This window comes from Aquila chrysaetos, chromosome 21, assembly GCF_900496995.4.
Source record: "Aquila chrysaetos chrysaetos chromosome 21, bAquChr1.4, whole genome shotgun sequence".
NCBI classification, from domain to species: Eukaryota; Metazoa; Chordata; class Aves; order Accipitriformes; family Accipitridae; genus Aquila; species Aquila chrysaetos.
Window position 1 is genome coordinate 16,941,289 of NC_044024.1, and position 23,240 is coordinate 16,964,528.

At 41.0% G+C, this 23,240-nt stretch overlaps 1 protein-coding gene across 2 annotated transcripts; it reads left to right on the forward strand.

Moving 5' to 3' along the window:
• The first annotated feature begins 2,283 nt into the window (after positions 1-2,283).
• LONRF3 (LON peptidase N-terminal domain and ring finger 3) lies at positions 2,284-23,240 on the forward strand. 2 transcript variants are annotated; one of them, XM_029996830.2, is made up of 12 exons: positions 2,284-2,973; positions 4,207-4,325; positions 4,928-5,050; positions 7,251-7,406; positions 8,804-9,047; positions 9,782-9,872; positions 13,081-13,195; positions 13,623-13,744; positions 14,413-14,571; positions 15,609-15,771; positions 16,625-16,774; positions 17,512-23,240. In XM_029996830.2, exons 1-12 carry the CDS (start codon positions 2,337-2,339, stop codon positions 17,668-17,670), a joined length of 2,238 nt encoding a protein of 745 aa, XP_029852690.1. In that variant the 5' UTR covers positions 2,284-2,336; the 3' UTR covers positions 17,671-23,240. The 2 variants fall into 2 exon arrangements, with proteins under 2 accessions (XP_029852690.1, XP_029852692.1); XM_029996832.2 differs by lacking the exon at positions 7,251-7,406.

Genomic DNA, 23,240 nt, shown 5'->3' on the forward strand with positions numbered 1-23,240 from the left:
GCTTCAGTTGTCCTACCTTTCTTTGAATTATTTGATGGCAGGCTGTGCTATACTTTGGATTATTGTCTGACTAAAGTGATGGCAGAAAGAATTACTGAAACGAGCCATTATTCAATTAACCTTTTTGTTTTTCTAATTAAAGGACTTGCCTGGGAACAACAGTTAGATGTTGAACTTTTTCTTTCTTTCTTTTTTTTTTTTTTTTCCCCGAAGATTCAAGAGCCCTCGAGACAGAGGCCAAATTTTTGGAAGGTGCAAAATGTCTTAGCGTCATAGGAATTAAAGACAATTGAAGGGTCTGATGGCTGGCTTCTGCTTCCAGGTATATATCTGACTTTCTGTATAACCTTAAGGATTGCCTACACATGGACACATAAACATCACAAAATTAGCCCTTATTATTAATTTAAAGTGTGTATTATTAAGAGTTAAGATCAGAATTTAAGTGGCTTTAAATTAGTTTTTCACTTTAAATCTAAGTTCATCTAAAGTTTCTCAAGTATCCTCTCTGAACAAAGTCTTACAAAAGTCACGTTACGTCTCCTTTCTTCCATCTTTTGCCCTGTCCCCTCAAACCCCATAGGCAGGGCTTGTCCCTTAATACCTACTTAGCTTACATAGTCTAAGCTGGGGAGTCCAGACACTTCTGTAAGTAAGAAATGGGAAATGAATTCCTTCATCCCCTCTCTTGAGCTTTGTGAGGAGGCCAATAGTATCAGTAATAGGATATCCTCAGAAATTTCAAATTCTGCAGTGGATTTTAAGACAGTGTGAAAAGTGCCCTCTATTTTTAGGGTATTTGAAAATGTATGTATATATATCATGGACATTTCTAGAAACTGTAACTGTAGATCTGCCTAAAACCGCAAACAAAAAAATCAGACAACTTCTTTTAAAACAACTGCTTCTATACTATGGTAGCACGGGTCATTTTCTCCCTAGGCTACATTTAGCACAGTTACACAACTAGTGCAATCCTTTCATATAATGAAAATTGGTGGGAACGTGCAGATTGAAGTGGTCAACGCAGCTGGTTTTAAATCAAAAAAACCCATACATCATAAGGCATGTGCTTTTTTACCTAGAACCCGGCATGGACAGGTGTATCTACGCAATGTGCCACACCGCGTGACCAAATAAACACGACATTTTCCTCCTAATGTTCTGCTTACTTGTCCTAGAAGCACGATTACCTGACATTAAAATAGCTTCACTACTACGTAGATTCGCTTAGAGAGAGCGATTGATTGTGTAACTACAGCTTTTAAAATTCCATTTCCAGCAGGAAACGGCATTCTTGTTTTTCAAAATCGCGTTGGACTGCTCTTCCTTTTGTATTACCGTAGGTACCAAAATCCGGGGGTGAATTCAGTTTCTCACCGCGGTGTCACTGCAGACCAGCGGGTCAAACGTAACTTTCGAGCACAGTTCCCAGCTGGGTGCCTTCACGGGGAGCACAGCTCTGCCGAACCCGACAGCCCCCCGCGGAGAAACACAGCCCGGCCCGGGCTGTCAGGGCGGCAGGCGGGCGGGCGGGCGGGCAAGCGAGCGCCGGCTGATTTCGGCTCTGCCTGAGACCGATCGAAGGGGACGGCAGCAGCGGGCGGTGCCGAGGCGGAGCTGCTCCCGCTCCCGACGGGACTCTCGCACCGGCCCGGCCCGGCCTGCCCGCCGCTGACAGGGCGCCCGCCGCTGACAGGGCGCCCGCCGCTGACAGGGCGCCCGCCGCTGACAGGGCGCCCGCCGCTGACAGGGCGCCCGCCGCTGACAGGGCGCCCGCCGCTGACAGGGCGCCCGCCGCTGACAGGGCGCCCGCCGCTGACAGGGCGCCCGCCGCTGACAGGGCGCCCGCCGCTGACAGGGCGCCCGCCGCTGACAGGGCGCCCCGTCCCCTCCCCTCCCCTCCCCTCGCCTCGCCTCGCCGGGCCGCGGGCCCCGCCAGCCCGCCACAGCCCCCACCCTCTCCACGGGGACTGCCCCGGCTGTCCCCCCGCCCCTGCGGGACCTCAGCTGCGGTTCACGGGCGGCGGCTGGCAGGCCCGGGGCGGCGGCTGGCGGGCCCCCTCGGCGGGCCCGGGGGCCGTTGTCGGCTCGTTACAAAACCGCCTGGTTTTGTAACAACCTGCGGGCGCTGCCCAATGAGCGCCGCCGCCCGCCGTCACGTGCCCGCCTTTATATAAGCGGCGGCGGCGGCGCGGGGCGCTCCCGGCGCGGGGCGGCAGCAGCAGCATGGGCCGCCGGGGCCGCGCCGCGCCCGCGCCCCCCGCTCTGCCTCCGCGCCCCGGCGCCCCGCGGCGCCCGCCCTGCTAGAGTTCCGCCGCCGCCGTCCAGCCGCCATGGGCTCGCACCTGCCGCCGCCGCCGCAGCAGCGGCCGGAGCCCCAGCTGGTGCTGCAGCTGGCGGCCGGGGCTCTGCAGGCGCAGAACTTGGAGCTGTCGGGCGGCGGCCTGGGGCCCGAGTGGCAGGTGCTGCTCCGGCGGGCCGACGCGCTCGCCTACGGCGGGCGGCTGCACGAAGCCCTGCCGCTCTACCAGCTGGCGTCCCGCCACCAGCAGCTGCGGGCGGAGCAGCTGGAGAAGCTGGTGGAGTGCCTGGCGCAGAGCGTCCGGATCAAAGAGGGGCTGCCCGCCGCCGGGAGCGGCCCCCCGCAGCCCCGCGAGTGGGACGTCTTCAGGTGCCGCAAATGCCAGGGCTTCCTCTTCGAGCCCGTTTCCTTGCCTTGCGGACACACGTTCTGCAAAAAGTGCCTGGAGAGGGACCGGGCGGCCGAGTCCCGCTGCGTCCTGTGCAAGGAGGAGCGCGGCGCGGCGGCCGGGCAGCTCCTGCGGGTCAATGTCATCCTCAGCAACCTGCTGGCCAAGTGGTTCCCCTGCCAAGTGAAGGCTTCGCAGCTCAGGCACGAAGGGAACCTCTTGTACAAGGAGAAGAAGCTACAAGCCGCCCTCCAGAAGTACAACGAAGCGGTCAGCCTAGGTAACGGCTCCCTGCCCCCGAGCGTCCCGGGGGACGCGCTCCCCGCCGGCCGCTCCGGTCCCGCCGAGCCCCGGCCCTCCGGGGCGGGGGAAAGCCGGGGCCGCGCTACCGGGGGGGGGGGGGGGGGCGGCCGCCGCCCGGGCCGGGTCCCGGTGGAACGGGTGGCGGGGGGGGGCGGGGGAGAGCCCCCGGGAAGGGGCCGGGGTCTCGTCGGTCCGCGGTGAAACTGGGTCAGGAGAGCAGCGGTTGCGTAAGCCGGAGCCCGCGGTCCGGGCCGGGCTCTCTCCCCCCCCCTACACACACACACACACCCCCCCCCGCCCCGGCCGCCGCCGTTGTGTAACCGGCGGAGCCGGGAGGCGGCCGGCCGCCTCGCCCGGGGCACGCCGCCGCTCCCCGGGGGAGCCGCTCGGCAGCCGGGGGCGGGGGGAGGCGAAGGAGAGCGGCGGGGATGGGGGCGAGGGGCCGGGGTTGCGCGGCCGGGCGGGCCGCCTCGGCGGCGGCTGGTTCTCCTCGCCCCGCCGCCGGCAAGCGCCTCCGCGCCGGGGAGAAACTTTGGATGCCGGTCGCGGTGCTGGAGTTTGAGGAGAAGCGACTCGCTCTGCGCGCAGAAAGTGGAAACGAAAGGCGAGGTGCTACGGGGAAGAGTTTGTGCTAGACGAGAGAGCGCTCCGAACAAAAGCGTGCTGCCTTAGCCCGGTACGCGCTATGTCCTGCTGGCTACCGCACGCCGTAGTGCGAGGGATCGCTTCAGCTGCGCTCCTGTCGCGTTTTCTGAGTCTTGTACTTGCCGCTCGTTTTCCTGTGGTGTGAGCTATGGCACGAAAAGATCTTTATGTATCATTTAAAAACTTGGACGCTAAAAATTTTGAAACTCCGCCCTGCAGCGTGACTGCGTTCCTCTTGCCGCCTTAAATGTCTCCTGTGTGTTTTTATCGACCGTCTGATCCTCAGTCAGAGCTGGTAATTTATTGTGTGAGTGTCTCAGCATTTATTTATGCAATGTTCCCTGCAGTTATATAATACGTAGCTGACATTTTGTCTGGAGCTGCCCAAAGAGGTTTCCAGATTTCATTTAGTGCACAGTTAGTTAAAAACTGGATGTTTTGTGGGTTTGTACAACTTGGAAGCGTCAACATGTGTTTTTTGAAAAAAATTTAAAAATTAAGGAATAAAGCTTATGTAACTAATTTTCTCCTTACTTCGATCAACTGACTCTTCTGTTTCCTACAGCTCCAAATGACCACTTACTATACAGCAACCGGTCCCAGATTAATTCTACTTTGAAAGCTTGTGAAGATGCTTTGCATGATGCAGAAACAGCATGCAGACTCCAGCCATACTGGTTGAAAGTAAGTTCTGACTCCAGTTGTACTTTGTTTTAAAACCTCAATACCACCCTGATAGAAAACTGTTAGAATGGTCAGACAGCTGAATCTGAGGGAGGCTTTAAGTCCTGTAACTTCTTGGACTGCTGTGACTCGCAGACGTTTAATCATGATATTCTTGAGCTTTCCTGGGGTGAAGGAAGAGAGTGATAATCCTGGAGGATGAGCTGAGGCTATTGTCTTTGACCTGGATGAATCTCAAGTTCATGAACTCTCTCTAAAAATTGAATGCTGTGCTTACATCTTTCTGTAAGGATATAATGACTATTTTAGGAGATGAATGTAGGGGAAGCAGATTTTTCCAAGATCTCTTGGGCTCAGGTGCTGTGAGAATCACACTTACTTGAGTTAGAGGATATCCCAGTTCTGCCTGTAAGAGTTTTCAGGACCACTGTGGTTAAAACCCCAGACACTGGTGGTGTCTAGGTGTAAGAGATAGTTATAGTGATTCTCCCTGCCTAACTTTTTCTTCTCTGGAAAGATCTTTTGTCATTTCATCTTGGTTTTATTGCATATTCTCATGACAAAAGAATAAAAGCTGCAACAATGGATGTGTTTCATTGCAGGGTCACCTAAGGAAAGGACAAGCACTAGCTAATCTGGGGAAAACAGAAGAAGCTTTAAGAGAGTTTCTATTCTGCCTTGCTCTAGATACTGGGAACAAGACAGCCAAGTCTGAGGCACAGAAGGTGAGTTCCCTAAATCATCTGCAACTGCATTATTGTTTTCAGTGGCCTTTCATAAAGGAGGATAAGAATTTTTCTTCTCTTCCCCCCTCTCATTACTGCAAAGAGCTGGATGGAGACACATATCCAGACTGTTGTTCAAATTTGAGTTGTGTGTATTGCTTACTTGAAGATAGGGAGGTAGCAAGAAGACATTCTCAGCAGGCACTATGTGGAAATGGTTACTCATGGTGTTAGCATCAGCAAATTTGAAGTAAAACTGAATTGTTAATAATTGCCACCCACAGACTATTGTGTTTCTCTATAGTCAAATTTCTGATCTGTTTCCTAGCTTGGCAATGTATTGCCAATGACAGAGTGCAGAAGAGGGGGAGTTGCTATTGAATATTGTATCAGGCCATTGACTGCCAGAATGCAACACGCACCACCCGTCAAACTCCACTTGGGAGCAGCAGCTCTCTTCCTACCACCAGTCGTGCTGCACTGAGTATCAGTGTGTGAAGGAGGCGTGAAAGGAAGCAGTCAACAAAAGAAGAGCTGTTTTAAAATAGTTTTTAAAGGTTGCTAATAATCAATGCTAAATAAGCAACAAAATGGACCTGCAGTGAGGCTTTTTTCAATAGCAGCTTAAGATGTGGTGTGTGCGTTCTTAAATAGCTTTTGTGAAGACTGCCCTGTTTTGCGTACCCCTCAAATCTCTGATTTGCTGGGAATCAGTTTTTTGACATTTGACCACTTTGTTGTTGTTGTAGCTGAAAGGCTTAGTGTCACAGTGATAGCTTATGGCAATAAAAAAGTAATAGTTCTATTTTCCTTGTACTGAATTTTCTTTTATGGCAGTGCATTCATGCTTTTCTCCATCACTGGTGGGATGGGAACTTCGGGGTTTCTGTGTGCTGAAATACGTAAGGCTTTCTACAAGCACAATAGAATTCTTACAGTAAAGCACTGTTCATGAAGGTAACTGAGAGAGTATAACCTGGATGGCTGTAGTGCAATCAAATTCTTATCTCATTTTGTATTATGGTTGAGATTTTCATCTCCTGTGAGTTTTTTGTCACTGGTATCTGGGGGTTTTGTTTGGTTGGGTTTTTTCCCCAGCGGGCTCCATGCAGTCTTTCACTGTCATTGTGTCACGATTTGTTCTCATAGTCATGCTGGGAGACTTCCTGTGCACTAGAGCAAAAAGAGCAGGAACAAACGGATATGTTTCTAAATTCTGACTCCAAATAGCCTTATCCAAGACACCTAATTTCTGAGCAGTGGGGTTCTGAGAAAAACTAGGCTTCTTATGACTCAAAGAATTACTCGTGCACTCATCAGACACAGAGTTCATCCATGGTGCAATATTCTACTGGGTCATTTCCAAGCCCGTTTGCATAACAATGACATACTACATTTTAGCAAATTCTTTGGGTGCAGCTGTGATGTTCTGCTTGTATTAACTGTCTGTCCATGTTAGTTTTGACATAGTGTGATCCTGTGGAATCCTTTCTGGCTTTAAAAAGAAATCTTAGCTGTTATGTGGCTTCCTCAGGGATCAGCAGGATCACCTTAGTAGTATGTTGAAATTAGTTTTTGAAGTGCGAGTCTTCCATTCAGCTCTGTTTCTTTCCTTAAATGATCATCTGATAAGCTGTGCCGTACAAGTGGCTATAAGCTGCTACTTGAAACAGATTCATTTATGTTCTGATAGCAAATGAAGAAATAGCATTTTTCTACTGCCTACATTTTTTTGTATTCTCAAGTAACTGAATTAAAGATAGCTACAGTTTACAATATCAGAGACATTTACTGAACTGAACTTGGATTAAGCCTGTGAGATGAGTGCTCTCTGTACTAGTAAACTCCAGAGAAAGCTTCTGATGTGCAGCAAAAAAACCCATATTTAAGATGTTAGTAATTTCTGGTGAGCTCTGAACTGCAGGACAAGGAGGACAAAGGCACGTGTATGTCACATCACAGAGAATGCTTAATAACTTTATGGGCTTTTTTAACTCTGAAAATGTCTCTTGCTGTCTGTTTGGCCTATATTGCATTAGCTCTTGCACTTTTTGTTCTTACCCTAGTCTAAAGGGCTCTTTAAATGGTTTGAACAAAATCAAGGATGCTTCTTTCAGCTAAGCTATTCCCTTACTTGCTTTTTCATTTAGAGGTTGCAAGGAAGGAACTAAGCAGTGAAGTGTTCTGTTTTATATCACAGCTTCTACTTAGTTTGTTTTCACTCATCCCGGGAAATGCTCAGGAACACTTACCCGATATCCTGCAGCTGTTGTCACATCACTCTAGATTAAAGGGGAATCTCCTAAATTCAGTGGGATCTGGAGGCACCAGCCATAACCTACAGAGGTTGCTCAAGGTAAAGATCAAGTCTGATGTGTGGTTCTTAATTTGTTGTGTGTTTTATGTTCACATTGGGAAGCCTTCTCTCCTTTTCACCTCTGGGAGTTAGGAGGATAAATTTTCTCAGTTTTTTACTGAGTTTCAGAAGATGCAAAACAATGTTGACGTACTGAAGTCTCTTTCTCTGACTTCTTTTTCTTTAATAGAAGTCCTCTGTTGTTGTTCTGATAAATTTTATGCCAGAGTTGAGTGGCTTCTATTCCTGTAACTGTCTTTAGCTCTTCCAAGTAGCTGGTAGTGGGAAAGGGCCTCTGAAGGTTGGATTGAGATACCCTCAAAAGCTGTGAAATGCCAAAATCTAGGGTTTCAGCTTGAACTGTAACTGATGATGTCAGTGACAAAATCATCCTGCATTCAGATTCTGTACACTGTGTAGAGGTTACTGTAGAGCCACATAACTTACAGAGTAGCTAATGTATCTTTGGTTTCCCAGCCATAGTTTTGTAAATGGCTGTAGAGGTTTACATTCATGGGTTTGTAAGGACCACTTTTGCTTCACCGAAACCTGAACTTTGAGGATAGGTTTTGCACATACTGTATATGTAGGAGGAAACTTCACTAGTCCTTACAAACAAAAATGGTAGGTTTTGAGCAGCCTTGTTGAGACTGATAAGAACAAACAGTGACATTGTCTTCTGGAAAGGCTATTAGGATATTCTGACAAGAAATCCTTTTGTATGACCCTTTCCTGAAGTCATTTGAGGGACAGTTCACTTGTCTTTCTGCATGTTACACATCACCACAGCTCCTGATCACAGGATCTGCTTTCAGGTTCATCTGGGAAGTTGATGTGACAAGCTGATAGGTGATGTCCTGTGTAATGGCTGCTCACAGGTTGTTCTGTAGCCATAATGGGATAAAGACTGATCATTTTATCCTTTGAAAAGAAATCTGTCACACTGAAGGAAGCTCTGTGCATCTTCTCTGTTAGAAATTGTGTGTGTTTATGCTGCTTCCTTAAAATAAACTTGCATTGTTTTGGTTGTTTTGATGGTTGACACCATCATTATGATATAAACAAAATGTATTTTTCCATAGGTTAAGTGATAACAATATATTTAACCTGAGATGTAGTCACATTTCTGCCTCAATCAAGTTTCATGACCAAGCTATAAATCCACACGTAAGGGCTGAAAATATTCAGTGCCATGGTAGGGCTGGGGAGGGGAATAGTTAGCTTTTTTTTTCTTCATTAAAATCAGGCCCTGACACAGCAATTCTCTAACTGTTGCTTCTTGACCTACAAAGTCCTTTCTGGTGATCCATAATATTAAAGACTTGTGACAGGTTTGGGATTTTTTCCTTACGAAATTGTTAGAAGATTGATCTAATGTCAATCCTCTCTTCACACAGGTAAATGTGGAACAGAAAAAGGGTTTTCCCATTCAAGAGGAACCAAATGTAACTACTTCTGGTAGTTTGAGGAAATCTGTACAAATTACAGAGAGCAAAAAGGACTGCTCAGAGGAGGAGAACAAACTTACCTCCACACCAGAGTCTACCTTTCTCATTTCTGAGAAGTGCAGCCTCCTGAAAAGGAAGTGCTGCTCAGAGGAGATGCGAAATGCTGAGGTAACCTGCAAACTGATGAAGAAAGGTATGTTTAATTATGCACAGGATAAGACCCATGGCATGAAAGCAATGGGAATTTTGCTTTTATAAAACTCAGAGGAAGAGGGTTCAAATTACACTTTGGCTTTTATATTTTCTCTTTAGCCTAATCAGGGCATGATGTGGAATCTTTCTTGTGTGTAAAAAAAAAAAAAAAAAAAAAAAAAAAAAAAAAAAAAATCCCAAACAAAAAACTATATTAGTCTAAAAAGGGGGCTACGAAGGTTGGGTCAAGTGCTTGTTTATCAGCAGGGCTCTGAATCTTTTAAGGAACATTAATATCATGCATGGTCTTAGCACTTTCTGCATCAATTTAAAAAAGTTTGTTTAAAAGCACAAATTCTGTTTGCTCATGATATCTGACCTTGTTTTCATGCTGTGGGATGTATTTACAATGGTATGACAGAAGAATTTGTCTCACTTTAGACTTCCAATGCTAATAAAAAAATGTTTTGACATTAATTGTTAATGCAGGGCTAAATTCAACCCTCTGTAAGTGGGTATAATGTCACCAAAATTAAGGGGAGGTATGCTGATTTGTGCCAAGGCTGAATTTGATGCTTTGCATAGAAATTATTGTAATGATGCTTAATGGTTCAGTAACTTGCAAGTATATACAATACACATTTAAATATTGGATGCTGGTTGTAGATACGTGGAATACCATTGTGTTTACATAGTTCTGTTCAATTACACTATAATTTTTTTTGTTATTGATAGATACAGTTGATACTAAGGGAAATAATACTGGACAACATATTCCATTTGAATTTGTGGATCCATCAGATCTGGACTGCTCCCTGTGTATGAGGTATCCATTGTTTTCTCATAGATGTCTTTAGCTTTCAAGCTGTATCTCTTTCCCTTTTATGACCTAGAGATTCTCTAGCTTACTTGGTAGTTATTTTTCCCTCCAAATTGAAATTAGTTTTTATTACAATTGTTGCTCCAGTGATGCATTTCTAGACCTTTGGTTCTGAACACTACTGGTGAATAGGAACACTTTGATCTGCTCTAGGCTAGTGATTGTTTGGAAAAGGGCAGGTAGGGTCGTGTGAGGGTTAAGTGTGTTAGTGAAGGTGTCTGAAGATTTCCTCTCACCGCTTACATGTGCCCACCCAGTGACACACATAGTGCACAAAACCATAGTTTGTCCTTTGGAATTTGTAGAGCCATGTATGATGATATATAATGCACAAAATAGCTAAAGAGATCACATCCAGTGAACATTCCAAGTTTGCAAGTAAGATACTGTGTTGCTGCTATTGCAACAGGAGGATCTTGCAAGCAAACAGCATGTTTTTCCTCTATTGCTTAAGAGATGTGTTCCTTAGTTTACTAAGGCCGTCACTCCATTTGCTTGATGATCTCTTCTTCCAATTAAACAACAGTTATTCTTGGGGACAGCAATGACTTGATAAAACCAGTAGGAGTTGTCAACTACATCTGTTTTGCTACTGGTTTTGTAAAAAACATTTTAACTTTGGCAAATATACATGTGGGGTTTTGTTACTGACTTAGAAGGAAATATTGGGAAGGTGTTTCACAGGGGTCTTGACCTCTGCAGTGAGTGTTGCTTAGGTTTGTCTTTTTAACTACCCAGATTTATCAATAATGCATGTTGGGGTTAGTTTTGCACTATATTTTAAATTCTTAAATAGCAGATAGCCTCTTCGTGGATTTATTTCTGAAGTCCTGTGCTTTTGAGAAATCTGGCTTTGCTTTGTTTTGGTTTTTGTATGCGCGGGGTGGGACTTCAATTTATTTCAGATGAACTGAAACCTTTGGGGGAACAACTGCTGTGTTGTTTGATTCGCTTCTGCTTGGAATAAATCAGATCTGCCCCCTCTCCCTCTGTCTGCTTACAGCTGAAACATGCTCCAAAAGTTTATACAGCTGTCAAAACACTTGATACTGCTAAGAGCAAAACTTTCGTCTAACAGAAGGCCACACAGTTAGTCTTAGCTGGTTTTAATGAGTCTGCATGTTTATGATCATTGTGTCCACAAAGCATTTTTCAGAGGTTTTTAATAAAATTAATTAGCCATACTTCCTCATCCTCTCTGTAAAATCAGAAACAGCCAGACTACAATCATTTGTAAAGGAATTAGCTCAAGGATTGCCGATTTCCTTACAGTACAGAGGATGGTGATGCTGATCTTGTAATTGCAATCACAAATACAGGCCTTGCGTCTAGCTGTCACAAGATCTTTTTCTTGCTATTAATGCAGATTGATTATAATTATTTCCTGCCGTGTTCTTCAGAAGTATTTCAGGGATTTGGATCCTGAGATACTTTGAACTAATTACCTGGTAACCTACTGACCTGTTCACAATTAACTGCAGGAGCTGTTATTAACCTATTTGTTTGATGGAGTGGCCAAAACATTACTGATCTACATTCACTCCAACAGCAAGCAGAAATAAAAAGTAATAGTTAAAGCAACATACTAGTGAGAAATGAAGGAGCATTACTCAGCAGGAGTGAATATTTAGTTTCTTGCTGTTACAATAGCTTAAAATGATGTCATGAGAAATCTTGGTGTATAGTGTTTCTTTCTGCAAGTCATGAGGCTTGGTTCAGGTCCCCTTAGAGTCGTTAGGAAAAAGCTGCTGCTGGCTTCCGTGAGAGCTAGAGCAGAATCACGCACTTCAACAGGAATTTCTTGTCTTTATGCTAACAATTCAGGTCAAGTCAGTCACTATTAAATAATTACATATGCAAACCAATGCTTACTGAAACATATTGTAGAACTCAGTATTTTACACAGTTTAAAGCAATAAGGTAGCCTTGGTGCAGTGAGGTTTCTGTTCATGAAACAATTAGCAAGGGGTTTCAATTATACAGCCACGTTGCAATAAGATAGGTGTCGTATTTTAGATACTACTTCATATGTTCCCTTGCTTAAATGTCAATATTTACAGTAACTAATGACATGTAATATACTGGCTATGGCAATCTCATTAAGAGCCAATTATGTTCTTACACTCATCTTGTTTAAAGATGCCCATAAATACGGGTTTACATATTTATAATTTCCACATGTATAACAGAACTTAGTGTACTGTTTTGATAAACTTTGATATTTTTAAGTAAACTTACTAATTCATTTAAATTATAATTAGACTAATATTTGAGACCTTAAAATGCTTAGACACTATGTTGTAAAATATAGCTTATGCCAAACAACTTAATTTCTAGTCTTGAATGTTTTCTATTAAAAAAAAAATAAACAAAACAAAACAAGAAAACTTCCATATTATTTACATCTCCTTAAGGTACTTATTGGCAAGGAAACATCACTTTGCAATATCATGTAATCATAATAAGTAAAAAATCCTTACATGAAAATAAGTGTCACAGAAGTACTTGAAATGGGTAAATATTAGATACCATGATACTTTGAAGACCTGGCCTCATATATTTAAATTTTTTTCTAGATGAAACATGAACCTAATGTCACTCATTTTCCAGAAAAGCAGTCATTTCAAGGTTAAAAACTGTCTATTCCAACAAACTGCTTTCCAAGTCACATTAGAATTGGCAATAATAGTTTATTGCAATCACTTATGTGGGCTATTACTGCAAATAGCGATTTTGTGCTTAGCTCTACACATACAAGTAATCACATGATTTCCACAGTAATAGTTGTGCAAGTATTGCTCAATTTCATTAGAAAAAGTCAGATGGTCCAACTTCTGCTTCTATTTATTGCTTACATAGAGGAAAATTAAATCCTGGCTTGTTGGAAGTTAATGTCAATACGCTCTCTCACATTCAGTGAAGTCAGAGTTTATGGGCTGCCTTTCATGTTAGGTGGCAATAAGAAAGTTTGTAAGCTGAATAAATACAAAAGTTGGCTGAAGAAATTAAAAGCAAGGAACAACTTTATCCCTGGAGTAGTCAGTAGTTAAATTAGTGAATGAATACAGCTTTTTTTTTTTTTTTTTTGGTAGCAGCTTTTTCTTTTACTTTGGTACTCGATGTTGTCTTTTTGATTTTGGATTTTCTAATCCAGGCTCTTCTATGAACCTGTCACTACACCTTGTGGACATACCTTCTGTCTCAAATGTCTTGAGAGATGCCTGGATCACAACCCAAAATGTCCCCTGTGCAAGGAAGGGCTCTCAGAGGTAATGATGCTTGGATTTTCTCAGCATGAATTCAAGGGCACAGGATAGGATCAAGTAGCACCTTCAGAAACCTTTGATATTTCGCAACTCAAAAGAAATATTACGTATCTTAAGAAGAATGTGACTTTTAAATGGTCTTGTGACTTACAAAGCATGGATAGTCTCCCCTGTTCAAACCTTAGGGCCAGACCTGTACTTAGAAAATCTGTAGGTGTTTTTACTTCCCAGATTTCCCAAGACAATGCCCATAACATAGAGAATAGCTCACTAAACAACTCCTCAATGGCAGTGCAAGCTTAAAAGATCATTTTGATTTGTTATAGACATAAGAAAATGGAGCTAACAGATGACTACCTTGTGCATAGGCACCATACACTTTGAAATGCTAGACATTATCTATAACTGCTTGCGTGTGTTTTTACTGCAGTGCTTGGCTATGAGGAAATACTGTAAAACAGTACTAATGGAGGAGTTAATAGCTAGATATCTTCCAGAGGAACTCACTGAAAGAAGAAAGATTTATGAAGAGGAAATAGCAGAGCTTTCCAAGTATGTAATCCATTTATATAAAATCCAATCTTTAATACTACTGCTGTTAGCTAGTGAATGGCTCCTGCTGCTGTGGAAAACGAGCTAAGATGCTGACAAAGGAGCTTCTTTCTCGGTATCGTGATTTCAAAGACAACAGGGTCTAGGTGAAATTTTGCTTTGAGTTAGTATAAAAACTGGACACTGTGCTAAACAATAAACAGAAGTAGAAGAAATCCAGAAGGTTGCTTTATAAACAAAGTATAAAGCAATGTGGTTGCTTTCAGTGGCCCTCTGTGAAAGCCACAGAGTGAGACAATAGGTGGAAGTAGTCTCACAGGCTGGGGGTTGGAATGTACTGTGTAGGGGAGAAATGGGATTAAGGAAAATAAAGTAAATAAAAGCAGTAACAGAGATGCATTAATGCTCTCACTAGCAAAACCAGAAATCATAACTAAAAATTCTTCTGCTAGCAAGTGGTATATCACTTTCCATAATATCTAGTCAATTAAGGGGAAAAATAATTTTAGTTTTTACTTACTCCATTAAGAATTTTATTCTAAAGATGTTATAATCACTATTTAAAGATACTATAATTTTAAAGCATATGTTATTGCATAAAATGTATTTTATACCTCGTCAGTAGTTTGGTAAAATGTCATATCTGATTTGTCCTTTCTTTCTTACAGCCTAAATAAGAATGTTCCTATATTTGTCTGCACAATGGCTTATCCCACAGTCCCGTGCCCTTTGCACATTTTTGAGCCGTGTTATCGCCTGATGATTCGAAGGTGCATGGAGACTGGCACCAAACAATTTGGGATGTGCATCAGTGACCCTGTAAAGGGGTGAGTGAGCAGCATGCTTGGACCATGTGATGTATCCCACTCAGTCTGGAGCAAGTCTCTTTGGAGAGGTGGAGAAAGGTCCATGGCTGTAATATCTGTGATAGTTTTCCAGTAGAGAAAGTTTCTTCCTAATTATGCTGGTTAAAGACATTGAAGTTTCTCTCCTGAGCACTTAGATTCTGACTAATATGACTGCCCATTTTTCTTGAAATACACATAGCTAGTGTGTATTATACAAAATTGAGCTGCAGACCTCTTGTAATACATGAAAAGGAAGTGTATTTTCTACTGTTTTGAAATCTGTTGAATGCTTTGGCACAAGAAATCAAATTGAAACGGCAGTAAGGTGTGTTGGCGGGTTTAGGTTTTTAAATTATGAAAAGAATAGCTAAGCTATTGGGATACATTTATATCCTCACTGTTCTGAATATAGCGGAGGCCACAGAGGTACAATAGGACCTTCATACGGACTGGCTGAGCATTTACACTGAGCCATTTGCAGGCAGTCTTGGGTAATTTGACCTTAATGTCTGTCTCTGTATTTAGCTTTCCTCCCTTCTTTTTATGTCATATACTTACAGGGTATGTATACGCCATAAAAAGTATGATGTACACAAAATACACACCTACAAAGTAAAATCTGCTGAAATTGTGGGAAAACTTTTTTCTTTATAGATTTCCGAGTCCTTCCACAGTTTTCTGAATTGCACTTGTTCTTCTGTACGAATTGACTGAACATATTAGGATTATGGGGGAAGTGTGCTTCTGAGCTGTAGAATTTTCAATTTCATAAGATGCTCCCTGTATTCCAAAACATGCAGTTACTGTTAATCAGATTAGACAGCCTGAATCTTCCTGATAGTTTTGAAAACAATTGTGGAATAATTTGAACTACAGCAGGTCAGTACTATGAACAATAGAAATGAGCTGACACTGGTAAATACCTTTGTGGTAGGGACTGGTTGTACGGCAGTTCTGTGAAACTAAGGTTGGAGAGAATAAGACTTGTTTACTTGCTTTTGTTCTGATTTCAATAGGTTTGCAGATTATGGCTGCATTCTGGAGATAAGAAATGTTGAATTCTTTGCTGATGGTCGCTCTGTTGTAGACAGCATCGGCAAGAGGAGATTTAAGGTGATACAGCACAGCCAACGTGATGGCTATAATACAGCGGATATCGAGTACATTGAGGATCAAAAGGTAAATTTAGGAATATTTCAGTTCAACTGTATTACATGTGAAATTCTAAGCACATATGTTTTTAGTGAGTTCTTTTTTTTGTAGAACAGTTTCTAGTAAAACAAATTTGTGGTATTTACTAACCACTCATGGTTAAAGATGGGAAACATAATAGTTACCACAAGCATGTACACACACTGCCCATATACTGAAGAGTGTTTTTTCCTAGAGGTTTTTAGCAGAAGACAAAACTAAGTGAATCCAGGATGAGATCTTGCCACTCTTCTGAACAGAGTAACTGCAGTTTATAAGGGGGTGGGAGGGAACCTGCCTCCATTTGCATGGAAGCCAATTAGAATACTCCCATTCAGGTAAGAAGGAGCAGGATTGGGGCCACTACACCTTCAAAATTATTTACATTCATTCTTATTAATAAAATATATATATATATGTATATAATCTAGGCAGTCAAAGTATTCTGAGTGATATATGAGCTTTTGGTATATAATGGGAAGATAAAATGTCTACTCTGAGGAGCTGTTAATAATTAAAAAAAAAAAGCTTTGCATAGTCTTTTCTTCTGTGTTGTATGATGTTTATGTAAAGGTGTTTTTATATAGCAAACCAGAAAGAACTTGTTCTGCAAACAGGTGTCTTTGGTAAGAAGGTGAAGGATTTGATAGATGGGGTGGGAGGAAGCAGAATGGGGGACACCAAACTAGCTTTCAGGATTTATCCCCGGTATCTCTTGTCATGCTTTTTTTCTTTTCGTTTCCTCTACCCACCCCAGAAAACCCCCAAAATTAATGTTGTGCCTTCCCCAACATGCAGACTGAACTAACAGTAACCTTCCCCCTCTCTTTACTCATTTCAGGTGCAAGGACAAGAGTATGCTGCATTACTTGTTCTCCATGATTCTGTCTATGATCAGGCATATATGTGGTTTAACTCCCTCAAGCAAGCACTCAAAAGTCGAATTCTCAGTCATTTTGGTCCAATGCCAGCTAAGGATCCTGACCCACAGGTATGTAGAATCAGTAGCTTATGTAACTTTTAGAGACAGAAATAGCAGGGATATCTGATAAGCTGGGAGGCATTGTGTTTTAAGATGAAAATATGAATACTCTTCATTTTATCCTGCATAAGCTAAGTATCTAAGTTATTTTGCCATATACCAGTGGTAGCACAGTTGTGAACAAAAAGCTTGTATTTAATGTTGGTAACTTCCTGAGACTACTTAACCAACTATTAATCCCTGGAGACTTAAATACCTTTTTGCCTACTCTACTTCCCCAATTAAATGACTGAGAAAATAGACAAGAGGAAACCTGGTACTCTTGTTCAAGGACTGCAAATGGTAGGGATCCTAGAGTAACAGAATATAACAACAGAAACTAAATATGAAGTAGTGTCTTAAAGTATGAAGAAAGGAGGCAGGAATCCCAAAGAACTGGGTCAATAATAACTTGGGAACAAAATCCATTTAAAAAAAAAAAATCTAGAAGGCCCAACCTATAAACTGTTGCTAGAAATAGAAAGATGCATCTTGTTTCTGTCTTCAAAATCCTATTTTTAGGAAAGGTGCAACCTGGTTGTAATTTATTTCAAGCCAGCCTGTAATCACAAGCCATTAGGTTGGCACTGAAATGACCTGCTTGCTAGATTGCTGTCAAAATACTGTGTTTTCAAAGTTAAATCTTCAAAAACAAGACCTTACCATCTACATGTATCCTAACCTCTATTTTTTTCCCCTTACTGTAGGCTAACCCTAATGGGCCAGCCTGGTGCTGGTGGGTCCTAGCTGTCCTTCCACTTGAGAACAGAGCTCAGCTCCCCTTCCTTGCCATGAAATCCCTCAAAGACCGCTTGAATGGCATCAGACGTGTCCTTACATTCATGTCTCGTACAAGATCACGGTGATGGTGAGGAGAGCTGTGAAGTCTCCCACAGTATTTGACTGTAGACTGTCTCTTGTAACTTCATCTAACTGCAATAATGTCTTACAGGTTTGAGTGTCAGGATGTTTCAAGCCTGAATTTCAAAGAAAATGAGTTATAAAGAGCAAGGGATATTGCATCTGGAACTCTGAGATGATTATTGAATTACTGCACTGCTAAATTAATAACAAATGTGATAGAACAAAAAGTGATCTTGTTTGCCATAAACCTTTCAAAAAGCTTAAGGGGTTTTTTAATTTATTTTATTTTTATTTTTTTTAGTGGATAAAGGATAAACTGTGCAGTTTAATGTGAAGCAGAAATAATAATGCATTATTTCAGTGAACTGCAAAGTCTTTTATTCCAAATGGTTCAGGTTTTATATAGCATTGTGTAAAATAATGTTCACAACTTCCGTTTGATAATTTATTTTTGCACTATGATTTTTGTTTCAAAATGTATATTATTTATGTGTTCATTCTCTAAAGGAAAGTGAGCTGCTCTATTTATTTATAGCGTTTTTACCCTGTATTTATGACTGGGGGCAAAATGATGATTCTAGCAGTGCACAAGCAACTGCTTTGATAATTTTTCAGATATTTGTGTTCAAATACTTTGAATGTTTTTCTACTTATCCCCAGTTCTACTGTAGCCTAAGAAGGATGCCCCCCCCCCCCCCCCCCCCCCAAAACAGCCTGCCATGAAGTCTTTGAATACGGAGATTATGTCTGAGATAATTCAAGCACAGTTGTTGGAGCTTGATCCTATGCTTGCAACTAGGTTCCTGATATCAAAAAAAACATGCTTAACCTTAAGCATGAGTGTTTAAGTGCTTGGGTAAATTCAAGTATTGATCAGTTGATGTCAGTGGGAATTGGCCATAGTGGTGACAGAAGGATCTATCCCCTAATTTTTCAAAGAACAGAGAGTAACTTTGAGTTGAATTCATATCTGAACTCTTTCTTGCAAGAATGGAGAATGGCTACAAACAACTGCGAAGAGTGAGCCACAATATATGAAAAGTGGCTTTTCCTAAAGAAAACTGGAAGTACTGGTATCATTTCATTGTAGGTTACTACATAGATTTTGTGGGTTTTTTTTTTTTACATCAACTCTTGTTGCTGTTAAGATCAGTTTTATTTCTTTTAATTGTTTGGTGGGATTTGGCTTTGGAGTGTGTGTATGGGGGGGGAAGTAATTTTGAACTGTAGGACTCAGAGGACAGTTTGTGTCACATGAGAAGGAATGTGTTGTAATAAATGCTATTTATTTCACCCCAATCTTCAGGTTTCTGTTAGCTTCAAATCTCTACCCAGCCATGGCATTTCTCTTAAGAGCTTGGGTAGTGTTGCTAATAATAGCTAACTCCCAAGGAAAACAAGTGAATTTTAGCATGATTACTTCTAGCTATAAAGCAGGTAAAAATAGGGCAGAAATGAGAATAGGAAGTATCTTTGTTTTGACTTTTTTTTTTTAAATCAAAAGTTTGTATACTTGTTTTGCTGCTTTTATTGCTTTCAATATACCACTTTCTGGGACTGATCTTGCCTCCATCTGACTTTAACTTTCACTGATTTCAATGTGAGCAGAACTGGGCCTTTATTCTAAGCTACTGTTTTTCTTTTCAGTTGCAAAAAATAGATCGAATTGAGAATGTTATGGAATGCTACCAGTTTCATTGTTATTTTTACCCAGGATAGCACTCTTTGCCATTCCATGCCTTTATGAAAAAATGCAGTAGAATTTAATGTCAATTTTCCATGTGTTTTTCCACCATCATCTCATCGGAAATATTTATTAACTAAAAGTAATTTTCATCTTAAGTTTCCATAAAACTACCTTTGTCCCCCCTCTTGTTAAATTCTATAGAACTTTTCTATAAGGGTACCAAAGAAATGAATGGAAGACAAACATGTTTCAACCTTGTGATACAAATGAAATATGTATCCTGTGTTTGCATTGAGCTACTCTAGAAATGCTACAACTTCTTTCCATACTGCTAGATTGTTGCACTTCTTCCATAGGTGGTACTTTACATGCTTCTCCCTAAACAATGTATAGAAGTACGTACATGTTCTGAACAATAACAATGTGTATGGTGGCTTACACCTGCTATGGCATTTGTCTTCATAAGTCAATAATGAAGTGATCTCTACTTGTTTGGAAGTGAAGCTGCATTAAGTGCAATTCTTCCTTAAACCATTATGTATTATTGCATAACATAAGGGGCCCATATTGCTCCCACAGAAAAAAGTTGTCACTTTGTTACTCTTATTTGTGAGAAAAGGACTTTAAATACCTATTTTAAACTGTTTTCTCACTGATGTCACTATTCTTTTTTCCTGCATGCTATGTCTTCTACATATTCATATTCTGCCTCTTTTGTTGATTTAGAAATTGGCATGGAAAGAATCCTTGATTTTAAAAGTGAATACTGTCTTTTCTATTAGCTTTGAGTAAAGCTGCCAGAATTTCCTAAGCAGAAACTTGTGTACATGCCCTATATCATAAATGCCCAATGTATTTGTTGCAACCTGGAAACACTGGACCTACTGCATGTAATGCATACAGTTGATCTGCATATGCACAACAAATCGAATGCATAAAGAAAGTTCATCTGTACCTGTACAGTAGCATTCTGTCTGGGACTGCTCTATGGCCACACATCCCAGATTAGTGGCTAAAGTCTGCAAATTCCATCAGAAGAAAAAAAAATAAAAATTGAGAAACAGATTTTTCTAGAGAACACAAACCTGTCCAGGAAAAGCTGGACAAGGAGTAGCCTTAGCCTTCAGTGAATTGAGATGGTAAAGTTTCAGTAATGAGGTTTAAAAACAAAAAAAATCTTCTAGTTATGCCACAGCATTGCTGATTTTTTTTTCAGTTGTGTTAATTAGTACAAGGATGTAAATGCAACATTTATTACAGGCATGAATAAACAGCTGAACAGATTTAAAAATACCCTCACTTTAATTATAGAAACAGCATTGATCAGATAAAATACTAATTGGGGGAGTGTTTTATTTAAGCCCCTCACATTTTTCTAGACACCAAACCCAGTCCCATAACCAGTCTTGCTCATCTGTTTAAAAAAAAAAAAAAAAAAAAAAAGACTCAAACTTCCATTTCCTGTGTGGCCAAGAAGTATTGATTAATCTTTTGTTGCGAGGGCATAAGTAATGCATAGGCTTCTTGCTAGTTCTTAAAAAAAGTCCATTTTCATTGACCCTAGTGATCAGTCCCCCTTTAAAAAAAAGGGGGGGGGGGGGGATACAAAAAGCAAGTCTTCTGTAATGGGGGCAGAGAGGGAACCAAGATCAAACTATAGATCAAACTGTAACTGAGTCAGTGCCAGTCTCCTGGGCAATAAATATCACGTAAACATCTTCCAGAAATGACTTGCATTTGTAAGATATGGGTTTGTTAATCTGAAATCTCTTCACTTTGCTGTAAATGAAGTATTTTTAAAAATACATTAAAATAAATAACAAAGACTGGCTGTATCACCTTTCCAAATCCTTGTACAGTCAGAGAAGTTTTCTGCAGGAAGTAATACTAATTTTTCATTCCCATATATAGACAGACTTATGACACTCAAAATAACTTTGCTTTGTCTTATATGCTCCTTTGTATAGCGATGACTTAAAGGGATATGTTTCCATGAAAATAGCTGTTATTTTGGCTAGCATGACTTGGTTGAAAGTAAACCTGAGACAGGACTGGATTAATTGGGGAAAAATCATGAAACCTGACAATGAATATGGACACAGTTGTGGAAAGTAGTTCAGTAGTTTTAATAATGAAATGATAAAATGGTGTAGTAGGCTATTATCATGCTAAGTCTTAAGTGACATTCTGGTGTTAGTTGTAAAAGTTTCTCTTTTTTTTTTTTTTTTTTAATTTTAAGTGCTGATATCTTATCTTCCATTACCTTGTAGCAATAAGAGATACCAGCTGTCATACTGAATGGTTGACCTATTGCTTGGCCTGTCCTTCTGTCCTGTATGACTACTTACTAATAGAACACCTGAACCATGGATTTTTTAATCCAAAGATTATGTTAATCTAAAAAAAAATCACGTGGATTTTGATGTAGCAAGTCTGGCTTAATCTGTGCTTAGAGAAAGAGCATCTAAAACAAAACTTAATTTTATAAAGGTCTTTTCATAGAATCATAGAATACCAGGTTGGAAGGAACCTAAACGATTACCTGGTCCAACCTTTCTTGGCAAAAGCATGGTCTAGACAAGATGGCCCAGCACCCTGTCCAGCTGAATCTTAAAACTGTCCAATGTTGGGGAATCCGCCACTTCCTGGGGAGATTATTTCAATGGCTGATTTCACAATGAGAACAAAGTTTTCCTCTTAATGATTTCTACATGGTGCTGAAGTTTTACTGGTGTTTAAATTAATGACAGGAGCTATATTTAAATGCAGTGTTTAGGAATGGAGAACATGTTCACAAACTCTTATTTTAAAAAAAGTGTAAATTAACCACAGGTTTTCTGTGCATAAAAACCCAATGGAACTATACACACTTAGGGTAGCGCTCCCCATTTCCCCGAGTCCTACATCAGATGAACTCAACCCCTGCTTTCAATGCCTGCTTTAAGTTATTTAATTTGTCAGCTTCATAACCTAACTTGTAACTGGTACAGCACATAGTTTAGGATCTGGGGCTTATTCCAAAGCCCAGTAAATCACTGAAAGTCTTATAGCTACAGAAAAATGGTAGTTTCAGCAAAGACACTATATTGAAACACTTTGCTAAATAAATATTGTCTGGGTACAAGAAACTAATCTGCTTAGACAGGATTAAAATGGTGGATAATAAAAAACTGAACTATTACATTGACTTACTCATCCAGGTATCATGTGAAGTGCTTACTAATGTTGGAGTTTCATAAGGTCTAAAGTAACCCTCACATAGAAGTGCCTGTATTCTGTTATTGCCATTCTTGAGCTTTTTAATAGAGTCATAGCCATATATTTTATAAATATAAACATATGCACCTTTAAATCTTTACATTCAATTTGCAGAACAAAGGTTTACAGAGCAGAAGTGTAGCAAAAACAATGTAATAGCTTCTATAATTCCCTGGTGAGGAACGGGAGAAGTACAAAAATGAGGAGCAAAAGACTATCTGTGTAAGATGTCTTAATTTGGCACTATATACTGTCCAATTTAATTCCATCAAGCTATGTGGTTACAAGAGTGCCAGAAATATATCTATCAAGCCATTTTAAATAAAAAGTTTTGTGGACTTGTATATTCCATTTGTTTGTAAAACATCCTTCTGTGCACTGTAATGAACTTGAAATGAAACTTAAGTTATACTCTCATATCACTGAACAGAGTACTGTTCAGCTACCTCTACATAAGGTTGAAGTAATTTGTTTTTTCCAGATTTGTTCACATTGTCATACAAAATATATTTTAAAAAATCATAGTCCAAAGAACCTGTATGTGTTTGTAGATGTACTTATAACTATGTTGTACCAACAAAGTCTGTGTGGAGAGTTGTTTGCTAATTAAAATTTTTGTGTTCTTTA